At 45.3% G+C, this 16,444-nt stretch overlaps 2 protein-coding genes across 3 annotated transcripts in view; one reads left to right on the forward strand and one right to left on the reverse strand.

Annotated features, from left to right (window-relative positions):
• Positions 1–756: 756 nt before the first annotated feature.
• Positions 757–2,758, reverse strand: ppp1r11 (protein phosphatase 1, regulatory (inhibitor) subunit 11). Its single transcript, XM_046325443.1, has 3 exons — positions 2,471–2,758; positions 1,835–1,943; positions 757–1,652 (listed from the first exon to the last, which is right to left on the reverse strand). The coding sequence occupies exons 1-3, from the start codon at positions 2,546–2,548 to the stop codon at positions 1,471–1,473; spliced, it is 369 nt and encodes a 122-aa protein (XP_046181399.1). The 5' UTR covers positions 2,549–2,758; the 3' UTR covers positions 757–1,470.
• Positions 2,759–2,783: 25 nt separating this feature from the next.
• The window catches only part of vars2 (valyl-tRNA synthetase 2, mitochondrial), a 29,095-nt gene continuing 15,434 nt past the window's right edge, over positions 2,784–16,444 (forward strand). Inside the window, exons 1-14 of one of the 2 annotated variants that reach the window (XM_046325442.1) lie at positions 2,784–3,034; positions 3,426–3,614; positions 3,710–3,791; positions 4,403–4,503; positions 5,764–5,885; positions 6,039–6,105; positions 6,206–6,303; positions 8,435–8,516; positions 10,148–10,267; positions 12,514–12,622; positions 12,860–12,948; positions 13,231–13,321; positions 13,784–13,911; positions 14,012–14,115. In XM_046325442.1, the coding sequence (XP_046181398.1) occupies positions 3,429–3,614; positions 3,710–3,791; positions 4,403–4,503; positions 5,764–5,885; positions 6,039–6,105; positions 6,206–6,303; positions 8,435–8,516; positions 10,148–10,267; positions 12,514–12,622; positions 12,860–12,948; positions 13,231–13,321; positions 13,784–13,911; positions 14,012–14,115 (1,379 nt within the window). In that variant the 5' untranslated portion in view covers positions 2,784–3,034; positions 3,426–3,428. The remainder of the gene's footprint in view (positions 3,035–3,425; positions 3,615–3,709; positions 3,792–4,402; positions 4,504–5,763; positions 5,886–6,038; positions 6,106–6,205; positions 6,304–8,434; positions 8,517–10,147; positions 10,268–12,513; positions 12,623–12,859; positions 12,949–13,230; positions 13,322–13,783; positions 13,912–14,011; positions 14,116–16,444) is intronic. The other variant, XM_046325441.1, reaches the window with a different exon arrangement.

Here is a 16,444-nt window from a genome sequence, read left to right on the forward strand (position 1 = left end):
TGAAACAGGTTTCCCTCAAGAATTTCCATGTATTTAGCGCCAACCATCATTTCTTAAATTCTGACCAGTTTCCCAGTCCCTGCCGATGAAAAACATCCCCACAGCATGATGCTGCCACCACCATGCTTCACTGCGGGGATGTTGTTCTCGGGGTGATGAGAGGTGTTGGGTTTACGCAAGACATAGCGTTTTCTTTGATGGCCAAAAAGCAACATTTTTGTCTCATCTAACCAGAGTACCTTCTTCCATATGTTTGGGGAGTCTCCCACATGACTTTTGGCAAACACCAAACGTGTTTGCTTATTTTGTCTTTGAGCAATGGCTTTTTTCTGGCCACTCTTCCTTAAAGCCAAACTCTGTGGAGAGTATGGCTTAAAGTGGTCCTATGGACAGATACTCCAAACTCCGCTGTGGAGCATTGCAGCACCTTCAGGGTTATCTTTGGTCTCTTTGTTGCCTCTTTGAATAATGGCCTCCTTGCCTGGTCTGTGAGTTTTGGCGTGCGGCCCTCTCTTGGCAGGTTTGTTGTGGTGCCATATTCTTTCCATTTTTTAAACGATTTTAATGGTGCTTCGTAGGATGTTCAAAGTTTCTGATATTAAAAAAAAAATACTTTGTACTTCTCCACAACTTTGTCCCTGCCCTGTTTGGATCGCTCCTTGGTCTTCATGGTGCCGCTTGTTTGGTGATGTTGCAGACCTTTTAGAACAGATGTATGATCTCAGTAGATATATGACAGATCATGTGACACTTAGATTGCACACAGGTGGACTTTATTTAACTAATTATGTGACTTCTGAAGGTAATTGGTTGCACAAGATCTTATTTAAGGGCTTCATAGCAAAGGGGTTCGTTACATATGCACCACTTTCACATTTTTTGTTGTTGAAACAAGTAATTTTTTTCATTTCACTTCATCAATTGGGACTATTTTGTGTCTGTCCATTACATGAAATCCAAATAAAAATACATTTAAAATGTCAGGTTGTAATGGAACAAAATAGGAAAAATGCCAAGAGGGGTGAATACTTCTGACCAGGGCCGTATATAGGGAACAGGGTGTCATTTGGGACCCAGTCCTAGTGGTAGCCTGGGTACTAGACTATTTATGCACTCTACAATGTTACATATTCATATTTCCAAATCCTTGTTTGACAAGATGGAACACTGTCTGGCACTCAGGCTAAGATACTGACACATAATTAAGTAAAATCATGTATTACGACAAATCAATAAATAAGGATAATTATTATTTATAAAAATAAGGAAAATGATTGTACCCCTTTTTCTTATCAAACAGGCAGAAATATAGGCTCTCTCCCTCCCTCAGTTTTATCTGTCTCGTCCTTTTCCTCTCAGTACTGCAGTGACTGAACTAAATGAGAGCGTGTGTGTAGCAGTATAATGTGTCATTGTCATCGACTGAATAATCCCTATGCTCCATTCCTCCCTCAGCACCATTCCTAATCATTAGTGGGCATGTGATCCCCCAGAGCTTGGAGGAACCGTTCCCCCACCCCCTCCTCTGTGTCCATGCCTGCCGTCTTTCCCATGTCCCAGAATGCAGTGTGCACTTCCACAGCCCTCGTCATCTCCCTCACTTTCAGAGGAGGACTCCCCAAACTGTTTGGGCTTCTCGTAGACGCAGCAACCTGGGGGAGGGGTCAAGAATACTCAGTCATCAGCCACCAATAACATCTAGAACTGCAGCATGCACAGGCCTGTGTAAATAACATCACCCCCAGGTATCTATCGCAGAGAGCCAGCTGGGACGATGACAGAACAGGTGACTGCATCTGAACAGTCGGGAAACAGGTGGGAAATGGACACTCACACTTGGAGGACCTCCTTCCCAGATGCTCGTTGTCCACTGTGTCACTGGACCACTCCACCTTCTTGTCAGTCTTTCTCTTCCTCAGCTTGATGGTCAGGCTACGTCCCTCCTGAGACACGCAGAGAGGAGTCTGTTTTTGAGATTCACCTTCATACACATAACAGGCATTGGGTGTTTCTCTTGTCAACAGGGCCCTGTAGCCAGTCGACATCATATTTACGTGTACTACTGGTCATGTACTAAACTTGGCAGCTAGGCTAGATCAAGTGAAGTAAGATCAATAATTTGTGGTCCTTCTGTAGCTCAGTTGGTAGAGCATGGCGCTTGTAACGCCAGGGTAGTGGGTTCGATTCCCGGGACCACCCATACGTAGAATGTATGCACACATGACTGTAAGTCGCTTTGGATAAAAGCGTCTGCTAAATGGCATATTATAATTTCGTCATGATTCTATGAGCTAGCTAACGGTTATTATGGCTGTGGTGCTAATGGTAACTAGCTAACTGGAGTTAGTTAAAATACCTAGCTAACGTTAGCTCCAATCTTTGGTGCGGCCACATGATGCATATCTACCTAGTTATTATCCTTCTTCATCATATTATTCGCTAATTATAGCAGTTTCTATAGCTAGCTTACCTGCTGGGGCGGTGGCGGTGTGTCAACTTGAACGGTCTCCGTTATCGTCTCGCTAGAAGTACCTGGCGCCTCCGCCATCCTGATATTAACCTGTCGGTTTTGAACTCGTACCAGCTGTCAACAAGCAAAATGTCAACTGACGTTATTTTATGAACAACAATCACTCTGTTTCTTCAATCCGACACGTTGAGTCGAATTAATCGTGATCAACCCTGTCGAGATACTCTGACTCCTCTTTGGACGTTCGACGAGAATATTTTTGGGGGGAAGGAATTCACAGACGGACCACTTCCGGTTGCTGGCCGCACAAACGAGTCCGGTGGGAAACATTGAGCTTGATGCACTTTTGCTATGGTTGGGACACGAAAGACATAGCTAGTCAATAAGAAACTGTAAAATCTGTTTAGGTTATCAGTTCTACATAATTCATAAAGTGTTTGATAAAGTGTCAAACACATTACAATTAAGATATAGTGAACAAATGAGTATATTCTCCGTTAGGTCGTAGTTGAAAGGTCGCAGCTAGTTTAACATGTCTGCGCCCACGAGCACGTCATCTTGAAGGTAGAGCACATATTATTTATCATTCATTGGAATAATGTAGTCAACAGCGCTCAATCAATATATATTATTATGAGGATGACTATAAAACAGCAACGTAGCAAAGTGACAGAAGTCTCTGAAGAGGTGCATTTAAAATATTATCTTGAGTCTGTTTTACCCCAATGGATCACCTAGCTTCAATTATCATTCATGCACTTATCTAGGCAGCGTAATTAGCAAACAGAAAGCAAATGCCTAGACCCATGGCATGTTTGAAATGTATTATTGGAATGTATTTGAAAATGTCTTTAAAATGTTTCCAATGAAGGGGCTCCTAGACTCATGTAGTCTATCGGATATCACTGGCTGCCTTATTTGCTTTGCTTTCATTTTTTCTTGATTTGTTTTGCAGGGGATGTGGAGGTCCGCCTGTGGCCTCTCTGTGAGGGCAGCAGAGAGGGCAATACACAGAAAATGTTCAAGTAGGCTCTATGCTCACAATGTGGAAAAACCTCCTCCTCAATCTACTCCCCGGACCCAGGCGGAGAAAGAGAGGCGGAGGAGAGATAAGGAGGAGGCCATACTGAGAAGTCAACACAACGTAGGTGACCTCACTCCTAGTTAGTGGACTCTTACACATAACAAACAAAGACAGAGACTTGTTTTGTTTTACATGAAAGTTAAATCCATTTTCAGAATGTTGAAGATCAAGGAATGAAATGGAGTGAGAAAGAGAGGATAGCGTACAGTGTTTCAACACCTCCTGGGGAGAAGAAAGGTAATGAATGTCCCAAAGACTTTAGTGATGGAGGACAAAATGGATACAGTTACATAATGGGCATATTCTTTTTGAAGATATATATTGTATCGTTCTCACAATATCGCAATAATATTTTTTACGCTAGTTGGCAATACTCCAGTATTTTTCCTTCATAGCTTGATTTCCATCTTCTTTTTAAATAGGGAGCCAATGTGTTTTCAGCACTTTTATTTCCATGACTGATTCAAAACTCGTTAACATGTCTCTGTCTTGTCCCTCTGCAGCAGACATATGGTGAGCAATATGTTTGTAACATCAAATCTCAACAGAAATCACAGTATCGAATTGCAATACATATAGAATCAGGAGAATCGCAATACATATCGTTTCGGCACCTAAGTATCGTGATAATATCGTATTGTGATAATATCGTATCGTGACGTCCCTGGCAATTCCCAGTCCTAAAAGACTTACACCCACCCTTACGTCCTGTCCTGAACGCAGAGATCAGGCTGGTTTCACTGGGATAATACAACAAGTGGTCTATTGACGCACTCGCCTTGCTCCCGTGTGGCAACACTCTCTCGCTAAATAAATTCCTCTCTTCTTATTCACCATCCCTTGTTTAGACACCACCCTGCCCTTCCCTTCGTCCTACAGCCCGGAGTATGTGGAGACCAGTTGGTACTCGTGGTGGGAGAAAGAAGGCTTCTTCACCCCAGAGATCAATGTAAGTGAATAGAGCATTATAATAAGCCATATTTCATACTGCCTGATGATGCTCCCATGTTAGGAACAATCTATCCAGATAACACAGCTCTAATAACAATCTATCCAGATAACACAGCTCTAATAACAATCTATCCAGATAACACAGCTCTAATAACAATCTATCCAGATAACACAGTTCTAATAACAATCTATCCGGATAACACAGCTCTAATAACAATCTATCCGGATAACACAGCTCTAATAACAATCTATCCGGATAACACAGCTCTAATAACAATCTATCCAGATAACACAGCTCTAATAACAATCTATCCAGATAACACAGCTCTAATAACAATCTATCCAGATAACACAGCTCTAATAACAATATATCCAGATAACACAGCTCTAATAACAATCTATCCAGATAACACAGCTCTAATAACAATCTATCCAGATAACACAGCTCTAATAACAATCTATCCAGATAACACAGCTCTAATAACAATCTATCCAGATAACACAGCTCTAATAACAATCTATCCAGATAACACAGCTCTAATAACAATCTATCCGGATAACACAGCTCTAATAACAATCTATCTGGATAACACAGCTCTAATAACAATCTATCTGGATAACACAGCTCTAATAACAATCTATCCGGATAACACAGCTCTAATAACAATCTATCCGGATAACACAGCTCTAATAACAATCTATCCGGATAACACAGCTCTAATAACAATCTATCCGGATAACACAGCTCTAATAACAATCTATCCGGATAACACAGCTCTAATAACAATCTATCCAGATAACACAGCTCTAATAACAATCTATCCAGATAACACAGCTCTAATAACAATCTATCCGGATAACACAGCTCTAATAACAATCTATCCGGATAACACAGCTCTAATAACAATCTATCCGGATAACACAGCTCTAATAACAATCTATCCAGATAACACAGCTCTAATAACAATCTATCCGGATAACACAGCTCTAATAACAATCTATCTGGATAACACAGCTCTAATAACAATCTATCTGGATAACACAGCTCTAATAACAATCTATCTGGATAACACAGCTCTAATAACAATCTATCTGGATAACACAGCTCTAATAACAATCTATCTGGATAACACAGCTCTAATAACAATCTATCCGGATAACACAGCTCTAATAACAATCTATCTGGATAACACAGCTTTAATAGTTAGATTTAGTCTAATGCCCATGTTGTTATTTTTGTTGTTGTATCAACGTTTAGGACAGACTGCCACATGCTGTGAATCGCTCCTTCTCAATGTGTATCCCTCCGCCTAATGTGACTGGCACGCTGCACCTCGGCCATGCACTCACAGTGGCCATAGAGGATGCATTGGTCCGCTGGTAACTATTTCTCACGGACAATAATAGAATCAGTCGTTTTAGAGATGTTTCCTTGTGAAATGTGTTACTTTTTGAACGGCTAATGTATTTGACATGTTTTAGGAGATGTGATGAAGTGTATTGTTGTACTGACTGAATGTGTGGTTGTATCAGGAGGAGGATGCAGGGCTACAAAGTTGTCTGGGTACCAGGCTGTGACCATGCAGGCATCGCTACGCAGGTATGTCTTCCTGACCTGGCAATCCATATTATCTTTCACATTTGCTTCTCTTTCAAGCTAAATGTAAAACCTGTGTCCAACCTTCTGGTCTTAATCTCAGACGGTGGTGGAGAGGAGGTTGTTTAGGGAACGAGGCAAGCGAAGACAGGACCTCAGCAGGGAGGAGTTTCTAAAGGAGGTGTGGACGTGGAAGAAAGAGTGAGTATGAGGTCCCTTTCTGTCCTCTTATTATTCGTCTCTCTCTCTTTCTCTCTCCCTTTTTCTGTTTCTCTCCTCTGCCTGCTGTTCTCTGACACTGCTTTCCACTGTCATTAGTAGAATCCTACAACTATCCATCTTCTTAATGAGATAAAGCAAGGTGATTCTATTTTCATGTTTGGTTCTGTCTGTGTGTTCTAGTAAGGGTTCTATCTGTGTGTTCCAGTACAGGTTCTGTCTGTCTGTGTGTTCTAGTAAGGGTTCTGTCTGTGTGTTCCAGTACAGGTTCTGTCTGTCTGTGTGTTCTAGTAAGGGTTCTGTCTGTGTGTTCCAGTACAGGTTCTGTCTGTCTGTGTGTTCTAGTAAGGGTTCTGTCTGTGTGTTCCAGTGTTCTGTCTGTAGTAGGGTTCTGTCTGTCTGTGTGTTCTAGTAAGGGTTCTGTCTGTGTGTTCCAGTACGGGTTCTGTCTGTCTGTGTGTTCTAGTAAGGGTTCTGTCTGTCTGTGTGTTCCAGTACGGGTTCTGTCTGTGTGTTCCAGTAAGGGTTCTGTCTGTCTGTGTGTTCCAGTACGGGTTCTGTCTGTCTGTGTGTTCCAGTAAGGGTTCTGTCTGTCTGTGTGTTCCAGTACAGGTTCTGTTCTGTCTGTCTGTCTGTGTGTTCCAGTACCTGTCTGTCTGTGTGTTCTGTCTGTCTGTGTGTTCCAGTACAGGTTCTGTCTGTCTGTGTGTTCTAGTAAGGGTTCTATCTGTGTGTTCCAGTACAGGTTCTGTCTGTCTGTGTGTTCTAGTAAGGGTTCTGTCTGTGTGTTCCAGTACAGGTTCTGTCTGTCTGTGTGTTCTAGTAAGGGTTCTGTCTGTGTGTTCCAGTAAGGGTTCTGTCTGTCTGTGTGTTCCAGTATGGGTTCTGTCTGTCTGTGTGTTCTAGTAAGGGTTCTGTCTGTGTGTTCCAGTACGGGTTCTGTCTGTCTGTGTGTTCTAGTAAGGGTTCTGTCTGTCTGTGTGTTCCAGTAGTAAGGGTTCTGTCTGTCTGTGTGTTCCAGTACAGGTTCTGTCTGTCTGTGTGTTCTAAGTTCTGTCTGTCTGTGTGTTCCAGTACGGGTTCTGTCTGTCTGTGTGTTCTAGTAAGGGTTCTGTCTGTCTGTGTGTTCTAGTAAGGGTTCTATCTGGTTTCTGTTCTGTCTGTCTGTGTGTTCCAGGAAGGGTTCTGTCTGTGTGTTCCAGTAAGGGTTCTGTCTGTCTGTGTGTTCCAGTACGGGTTCTGTCTGTCTGTGTGTTCCAGTAAGGGTTCTGTCTGTCTGTGTGTTCCAGTACGGGTTCTGTCTGTCTGTGTGTTCTAGTAAGGGTTCTATCTGTGTGTTCCAGTACAGGTTCTGTCTGTCTGTGTGTTCTAGTAAGGGTTCTGTCTGTGTGTTCTAGTAAGGGTTCTGCCTGTGTGTTCTAGTAAGGGTTCTGTCTGTGTGTTCTAGTAAGGGTTCTGTCTGTGTGTTCTAGTAAGGATTCTGTCTGTGTGTTCCAGTACAGGTTCTGTCTGTCTGTGTGTTCTAGTAAGGGTTCTGTCTGTGTGTTCCAGTACAGGTTCTGTCTGTCTGTGTGTTCTAGTAAGGGTTCTGTCTGTGTGTTCCAGTACAGGTTCTGTCTGTCTGTGTGTTCTAGTAAGGGTTCTGTCTGTCTGTGTGTTCTAGTAAGGGTTCTATCTGTGTGTTCCAGTACGGGTTCTGTCTGTCTGTGTGTTCCAGTAAGGGTTCTGTCTGTGTGTTCCAGTAAGGGTTCTGCCTGTCTGTGTGTTCCAGTACGGGTTCTGCCTGTCTGTGTGTTCCAGTACGGGTTCTGTCTGTCTGTGTGTTCTAGTAAGGGTTCTGTCTGTCTGTGTGTTCCAGTACGGGTTCTGTCTGTCTGTGTGTTCCAGTAAGGGTTCTGCCTGTCTGTGTGTTCCAGTACGGGTTCTGCCTGTCTGTGTGTTCCAGTACGGGTTCTGTCTGTCTGTGTGTTCCAGTACGGGTTCTGTCTGTCTGTGTGTTCTAGTAAGGGTTCTGTCTGTGTTCTAGTATGGGTTCTGTCTGTCTGTGTGTTCCAGTACGGGTTCTGTCTGTCTGTGTGTTCTAGTATGGGTTCTGTCTCTGTGTGTGTTCCAGGAAGGGAGAGGAGATCTATCACCAGCTGAGGATACTTGGTGCGTCTCTGGACTGGAGCAGATCCTGCTTCACCATGGATCCAGTAAGACAGTACTATTACACTACATCATCACAGACTCACTGGCCTTGTGGTTAGAATGTCCGCCCTGAGATTGGATGGTTGGGAGTTCGATCCCTGGGCCAAGTCCTACCAGAGACTGTAGAAATGGGAGCCTATGAGTCTCAGCATTAAGGAAATAGATTGGAGATACGGTGCTGCGATAGACTAGTGTCCTGTCCAGGGGGTGTTTATCAGAAACAGGAGATAGACTAGTGTCCTATCCAGGGGGTGTTGATCAGAAACAGGAGATAGACTAGTGTCCTATCCAGGGGGTGTTGATCAGAAACAGGCGATAGACTAGTGTCCTGTCCAGGGGGTGTTGATCAGAAACAGGCGATAGACTAGTGTCCTATCCAGGGGGTGTTGATCAGAAACAGGAGATAGACTAGTGTCCTATCCAGGGGGTGTTGATCAGAAACAGGCGATAGACTAGTGTCCTATCCAGGGGGTGTTGATCAGAAACAGGAGATAGACTAGTGTCCTATCCAGGGGGTGTTGATCAGAAACAGGCGATAGACTAGTGTCCTATCCAGGGGGTGTTGATCAGAAACAGGAGATAGACTAGTGTCCTATCCAGGGGGTGTTGATCAGAAACAGGAGATAGACTAGTGTCCTATCCAGGGGGTGTTGATCAGAAACAGGAGATAGACTAGTGTCCTGTCCAGGGGGTGTTGATAATGCTACAGAAACAGGAGATAGACTAGTGTCCTGTCCAGGGGGTGTTGATAATGCTACAGAAACAGAAAGCAAGTCTGGTCTACTACAGGTTATGTTATTGATGTCATTATTACATACAGGTTATGTTATTGATGTCATTATTACATACAGGTTATGTTATTGATGTCATTATTACATACAGGTTATGTTATTGATGTCATTATTACATACAGGTTATGTTATTGATGTCATTATTACATACAGGTTATGTTATTGATGTCATTATCACATACAGGTTATGCTATTGGTGTCATTATCACATACAGGTTATGCTATTGGTGTCATTATCACATACAGGTTATGCTTTTGGTGTCATTATCACATACAGGTTATGTTATTGGTGTCATTATCACATACAGGTTATGTTACTGGTGTCATTATCACATACAGGTTATGCTATTGGTGTCATTATCACATACAGGTTATGTTATTGATGTCATTATTACATACAGGTTATGTTATTTATGTCATTATTACATACAGGTTATGTTATTGATGTCATTATCACATACAGGTTATGTTATCAATGTCATTATCACATACAGGTTATGTTATTGATGTCATTATCACATACAGGTTATGTTTTTGGTGTCATTATCACATACAGGTTATGTTATTGGTGTCATTATTACATACAGGTTATGTTATTGGTGTCATTATTACATACAGGTTATGTTATTGATGTCATTATTACATACAGGTTATGTTATTGATGTCATTATTACATACAGGTTATGTTTTTGGTGTCATTATCACATACAGGTTATGTTATTGGTGTCATTATCACATACAGGTTATGTTATTGATGTCATTATCACATACAGGTTATGTTATTGTCCGCTCAGATCTTTCTTCCTGTGTGCGTGTGTGTACCTTTTGTGTGTGGGTATTTTCAGGGCTTCAGCAGTGCTGTGACCGAGGCCTTTGTAAGGCTGTGTGACTCTGGTCTGATCTATCGCTCTGAGGGGCTGGTCAACTGGAGCTGTGCTTTGGAGTCGGCCATCTCTGATATAGAGGTTAGTCTATCATCTCTGATATAGTCTATCACCTCTGATATAGTCTATCGTCTCTGATATAGTCTATCGTCTCTGATATAGTCTATCGTCTCTGATATAGTCTATCGTCTCTGATATAGTCTATCGTCTCTGATATAGTCTATCGTCTCTGATATAGTCTATCGTCTCTGATATAGTCTATCGTCTCTGATATAGTCTATCGTCTCTGATATAGTCTATCGTCTCTGATATAGTCTATCGTCTCTGATATAGTCTATCATCTCTGATATAGTCTATCATCTCTAATATAGTCTATCATCTCTGATATAGTCTATCATCTCTGATATAGTCTATCATCTCTGATATAGTCTATCATCTCTGATATAGTCTATCATCTCTGATATAGTCTATCATCTCTGATATAGTCTATCATCTCTGATATAGTCTATCATCTCTAATATAGTCTATCATCTCTAATATAGTCTATCATCTCTAATATAGTCTATCATCTCTGATATAGTCTATATTCTCTGATATAGTCCATCTCCGACGTAGAGGTTAGTCGACCATCTCCGACGTAGAGGTTAGTCGGCCACCTCCGACGTAGAGGTTAGTCGGCCACCTCCGACGTAGAGGTTAGTCGGCCACCTCCGACGTAGAGGTTAGTCGGCCACCTCCGACGGCCACCTCCGTAGAGGTTAGTCGGCCACCTCCGACGTAGAGGTTAGTCGGCCACCTCCGACGTAGAGGTTAGTCGGCCATCTCCGACGTAGAGGTTAGTCGGCCATCTCCGACGTAGAGGTTAGTCGGCCACCTCCGACGTAGAGGTTAGTCGGCCACCTCCGACGTAGAGGTTAGTCGGCCACCTCCGACGTAGAGGTTAGTCGGCCACCTCCGACGTAGAGGTTAGTCGGCCACCTCCGACGTAGAGGTTAGTCGGCCACCTCCGACGTAGAGGTTAGTCGGCCACCTCCGACGTAGAGGTTAGTCGGCCACCTCCGACGTAGAGGTTAGTCGGCCACCTCCGACGTAGAGGTTAGTCGGCCACCTCCGACGTAGAGGTTAGTCGGCCACCTCCGACGTAGAGGTTAGTCGGCCACCTCCGACGTAGAGGTTAGTCGGCCACCTCCGACGTAGAGGTTGGTCGGCCACCTCCGACGTAGAGGTTAGTCGGCCACCTCCGACGTAGAGGTTAGTCGGCCACCTCCGACGTAGAGGTTAGTCGGCCACCTCCGACGTAGAGGTTAGTCGGCCACCTCCGACGTAGAGGTTAGTCGGCCACCTCCGACGTAGAGGTTAGTCGGCCACCTCCGACGTAGAGGTTAGTCGGCCATCTCCGACGTTAGTCGGCCACCTCCGAGGTTAGTCGGCCATCTCCGACGTAGAGGTTAGTCGGCCATCTCCGACGTAGAGGTTAGTCGGCCATCTCCGACGTAGAGGTTAGTCTCCGGCCATCTCCGACGTAGATCTCCGGTTAGTCGGCCATCTCCGACGTAGAGGTTAGTCGGCCATCTCCGACGTAGAGGTTTAGTCGGCCATCTCCGACGTAGAGGTTAGTCGGCCACCTCCGACGTAGAGGTTAGTCGGCCACCTCCGACGTCCGAGAGGTTAGTCGGCCATCTCCGACGTAGAGGTTAGTCGGCCACCTCCGACGAGAGGTTAGTCGGCCATCTCCGACGAGGTTAGTCGGCCACCTCCGACGTAGAGGTTAGTCGGCCATCTCCGACGTTAGACCTCCGGTTAGTCGGCCACCTCCGACGTAGAGGTTAGTCGGCCATCTCCGACGTAGAGGTTAGTCGGCCACCTCCGACGTAGAGGTTAGTCGGCCACCTCCGACGTAGAGGTTAGTCGGCCACCTCCGACGTAGAGGTTAGTCGGCCACCTCCGACGTAGAGGTTAGTCGGCCACCTCCGACGTAGAGGTTAGTCGGCCACCTCCGACGTAGAGGTTAGTCGGCCACCTCCGACGTAGAGGTTAGTCGGCCACCTCCGACGTAGAGGTTAGTCGGCCACCTCCGACGTAGAGGTTAGTCGGCCATCTCCGACGTAGAGGTTAGTCGGCCACCTCCGACGTAGAGGTTAGTCTAAACCATTAGACGAGACCCTCCACTCTCATAGTGTTAGCATGTCACTTTAGCAACAACATCATCTTTGCTCTGTGCTACAGAACATGCTGTACAGCTTCAGTTTGTACGAATTGAATTGTAAACTTGAGACGATGAATCATCGTGGTGTTTTATATGAGAGATGTGTTGACGGTTCTGGCAGGTTGACTCCAAGCAGCTGTCTGGCAGAACCCTGTTGTCTGTCCCTGGCTACCAGAACAGGGTGGAGTTTGGGACCATGGTCACCTTTAGCTACCCTATAGACGGCCAGGGTGAGTGGTTGAGTTTGAGTCCCAAATGGCACCCTATTTAGGGCTCTGGACAAAAGTAGTGCATTGTGTAGGGAATAGGGTGCCATTTGAGATGTGATCTTAAATGTATAAATGTATAGATCTTAAATGTAATGTAAATGTAAATGTATCTGAGTCGTGATCTTCCTGTATGTATGCTGTTCTCTGGGATCTCTCCCATCTTTCCTGTCGTTTATACTCTCTCTTTCTCTTTATTAGATGGAGAGGTGGCAGTGTCGACCACTCGTCCTGAGACCATGTTGGGTGATGTGGCCATCGCTGTGCATCCCGAGGACCCTCGATATCAGGCTAGTATACTTCTAAATGTATCTTTATTGTACCACTGTGTATGATTAAAAGTTGTCTTTTAGCAGAGACTTCTAAATGTATCTTTATTGTACCACTGTGTATGATTAAGAGTTGTCTTTTAGCAGAGACTTCTAAATGTATCTTTATTGTACCACTGTGTATGATTACGAGTTGTCTTTTAGCAGAGACTTCTAAATGTATCTTTATTGTACCACTGTGTATGATTACGAGTTGTCTTTTAGCAGAGACTTCTAAATGGTTCACTACTATCTGTCTTGCAGGCAGTTCATGGTAAACAGTGCAGACACCCATTCGCTGACCGACTCTTACCCATCATCACTGACACTATGGTGGACATGGAGCTGGGTACAGGTACAGGAACGGTCTTGATGATCTGATGGAATTTGAACAGCAATGCATCAGGAACAAGAACAAGCTAGTTATGCTAAAGGCTGTTATGGTACAAAACAACGATTATTCTGAAAACCATTCCTTCTTTATTGTTCTGTCTGTCTGTCTGTCTCTGTGTCTGTGTCGTCTGTGTCTGTGTCTATCCTGTCCGTCTGTCTCTCTCTCTGTCTGTCTGTGTCTCTGTCTCTGTCTCTGTCTCTCTCTCTCTCTCTCTCTCTCTCTCTCTCTCTCTCTCTCTCTCTCTCTCTCTCTCTCTCTCTCTCTCTCTCTGTCCTATCCGCCTGTCTGTCTCTCTGTCTGTCTCTGTCCTGTCTGTCTGTCTCTCTGTCTCTTTCTGTCTCTCTCTCGCTCTCTTTCTCTGTCCATCTGCGTCTGTCTCTGTCTGTCCCTGTCTGTCCGTTTGTTTCTGTCTGTGTTTCTCAGGTGCTGTAAAAGTTACTCCAGCTCACGACCACACTGACTTCCTGCTTTCCCAGCGGCACTCTCTTCCTCGCCTCACTGTGATTGGAGGAGACGGCACAATGACCCCTCTCTGTGGTCAATGGCTGGAGGTACACTATCTCATCGAGAGATTGTTGTTGTCAGTTGCTGTATTCTGTCTGGCAGTTGCGTAACATCTGAGAGATATCTAATCTTTCCCTCCCATCACAGGGAGTGAAGCGTTTTGATGCCAGAGAACAAGTGATCGATGCACTGACAGAGAAGATGCTCTTCAGAGGGAAAAGGGATCATGCCATGTCTTTACCTGTCTGCAGGTAGAGGGAGACATTCACTGTCTGTTCCCTCTCTCTCTTGAGACGGAAAGGGTGTTCGAATCACATCATGTAGTGCCCTAATAATGTAGTGCCCTAATAATGTAGTGCCCTGATAATGTAGTGCCCTAATAATGTAGTGCCCTAATAATGTAGTGCCCTGACAATGTAGTGCCCTGATAATGTAGTGCCCTGATAATGTAGTGCCCTAATAATGTAGTGCCCTAATAATGTAGTGCCCTGATAATGTAGTGCCCTAATAATGTAGTGCCCTAATAATGTAGTGCCCTAATAATGTAGTGCCCTGATAATGTAGTGCCCTGACAATGTAGTGCCCTGATAATGTAGTGCCCTGACAATGTAGTGCCCTGACAATGTAGTGCCCTGACAATGTAGTGCCCTGATAAATCAAACCCAGATGATGGGATAAGTTCAAAAAATGATTACTTTTGCACTGAAAGACAGTATGTTTACAAGTGACATACAGGACAGGGTTTTTTTTCACAGAGGAAAGTGAATGAATCAACACATTCAGAATTGCTGGCTAAAAGGAATCATTTCTGTCAGTTATCCCAGAACCTGTTGTGATTTAGTCAGTAATCTATATGTAACAGAAGCTGTTGTGATTTAGTCAGTAATCTATATGTAACAGAAGCTGTTGTGATTTAGTCAGTAATCTAATATGTGTACAGAACCTGTTGTGATTTAGTCAGTAATCTATATGTAACAGAAGCTGGTGTGATTTATTAGTCAGTAATCTAATATGTGTACAGAAGAGATATGGGATAGATGTGGTTACCTGCTGTTCATCCAGAATGCCCATCTCCTGCAATTTCACATAGAAATCCAATCAGTTACCCAAAATGAACTGAATAACAGAACAGGTAACGCGCCAGGGTAACACGCCAGGGTAACACGCCAGGCTAACGCGCCAGGGTAACATGTCAGGGTAACACGTCAGGGTAACGCACCAGGGTAACGCGCCAGGGTAACACATAACACGTCAGGGTAACACGTCAGGGGAACACGCCAGGGTAACGCGTCAGGGTAACACGTAACACGCCAGGGTAACACGCCAGGGTAACACGCCAGGGTAACACGCCAGGGTAACACGCCAGGGTAACACGCCAGGGTAACGCGTCAGGGTAACACGTCAGGGTAACACGTCAGGGTAACGCGCCAGGGTAACACGCCAGGGTAACACATAACACGTCAGGGTAACACGTCAGGGGAACACGCCAGGGTAACGCGTCAGGGTAACACGTAACACGCCAGGGTAACACGTCAGGGTAACACGTAACATGCCAGGGTAAAACGTCAGGGGAACACGCCAGGGTAACACGCCAGGGTAACACGCCAGGGTAACACGTAACACGCCAGGGTAACACGTCAAGGGAACACGCCAGGGGAACACGCCAGGGTAACACGCCAGGGTAACACGCCAGGGTAACACGCCAGGGTAACACGTCAGGGTAACACGCCAGGGTAACATGTCAGGGGAACACGTAACACGTCAGGGAACACGTCAGGGAACACGTCAGGGAACACGTCAGGGAACACGTCAGGGTAACGCGTAACACGTCAGGGAACACGTCAGGGAACACGTCAGGGTAACGCGTAACACGTCAGGGTAACACGCCAGGGTAACACGTAACACGTCAGGGTAACACGTAACACGCCAGGGTAACACGCCAGGGTAACACGCCAGGGTAACACGCCAGGGTAACACGCCAGGGTAACGCGCCAGGGTAACGCGTCAGGGTAACATGTCAGGGTAACACGTCAGGGTAACGCGACAGGGTAACACGCCAGGGTAACACATAACACGTCAGGGTAACACGTCAGGGGAACACGCCAGGGTAACGCGTCAGGGTAACACGTAACACGCCAGGGTAACACGTCAGGGTAACACGTAACATGCCAGGGTAACACGTCAGGGGAACACGCCAGGGTAACACGCCAGGGTAACACGCCAGGGTAACACGTAACACGCCAGGGTAACACGTCAAGGGAACACGCCAGGGGAACACGCCAGGGTAACACGCCAGGGTAACACATCAGGGTAACACGCCAGGGTAACATGTCAGGGGAACACGTAACACGTCAGGGAACACGTCAGGGAACACGTCAGGGAACACGTCAGGGAACACGTCAGGGTAACGCGTAACACGTCAGGGAACACGTCAGGGAACACGTCAGGGTAACGCGTAACACGTCAGGGTAACACGCCAGGGTAACACGTAACACGTCAGGGTAACACGTCAGGGTAACGGGTAACACGCCAGGGTAACGCGTCAGGGTAACACGTAACACGCCAGGGTAACACGTCAGG

The sequence above is a fragment of the Oncorhynchus gorbuscha genome, linkage group LG24 (genome assembly GCF_021184085.1).
Source record: "Oncorhynchus gorbuscha isolate QuinsamMale2020 ecotype Even-year linkage group LG24, OgorEven_v1.0, whole genome shotgun sequence".
Taxonomy (NCBI): domain Eukaryota; kingdom Metazoa; phylum Chordata; class Actinopteri; order Salmoniformes; family Salmonidae; genus Oncorhynchus; species Oncorhynchus gorbuscha.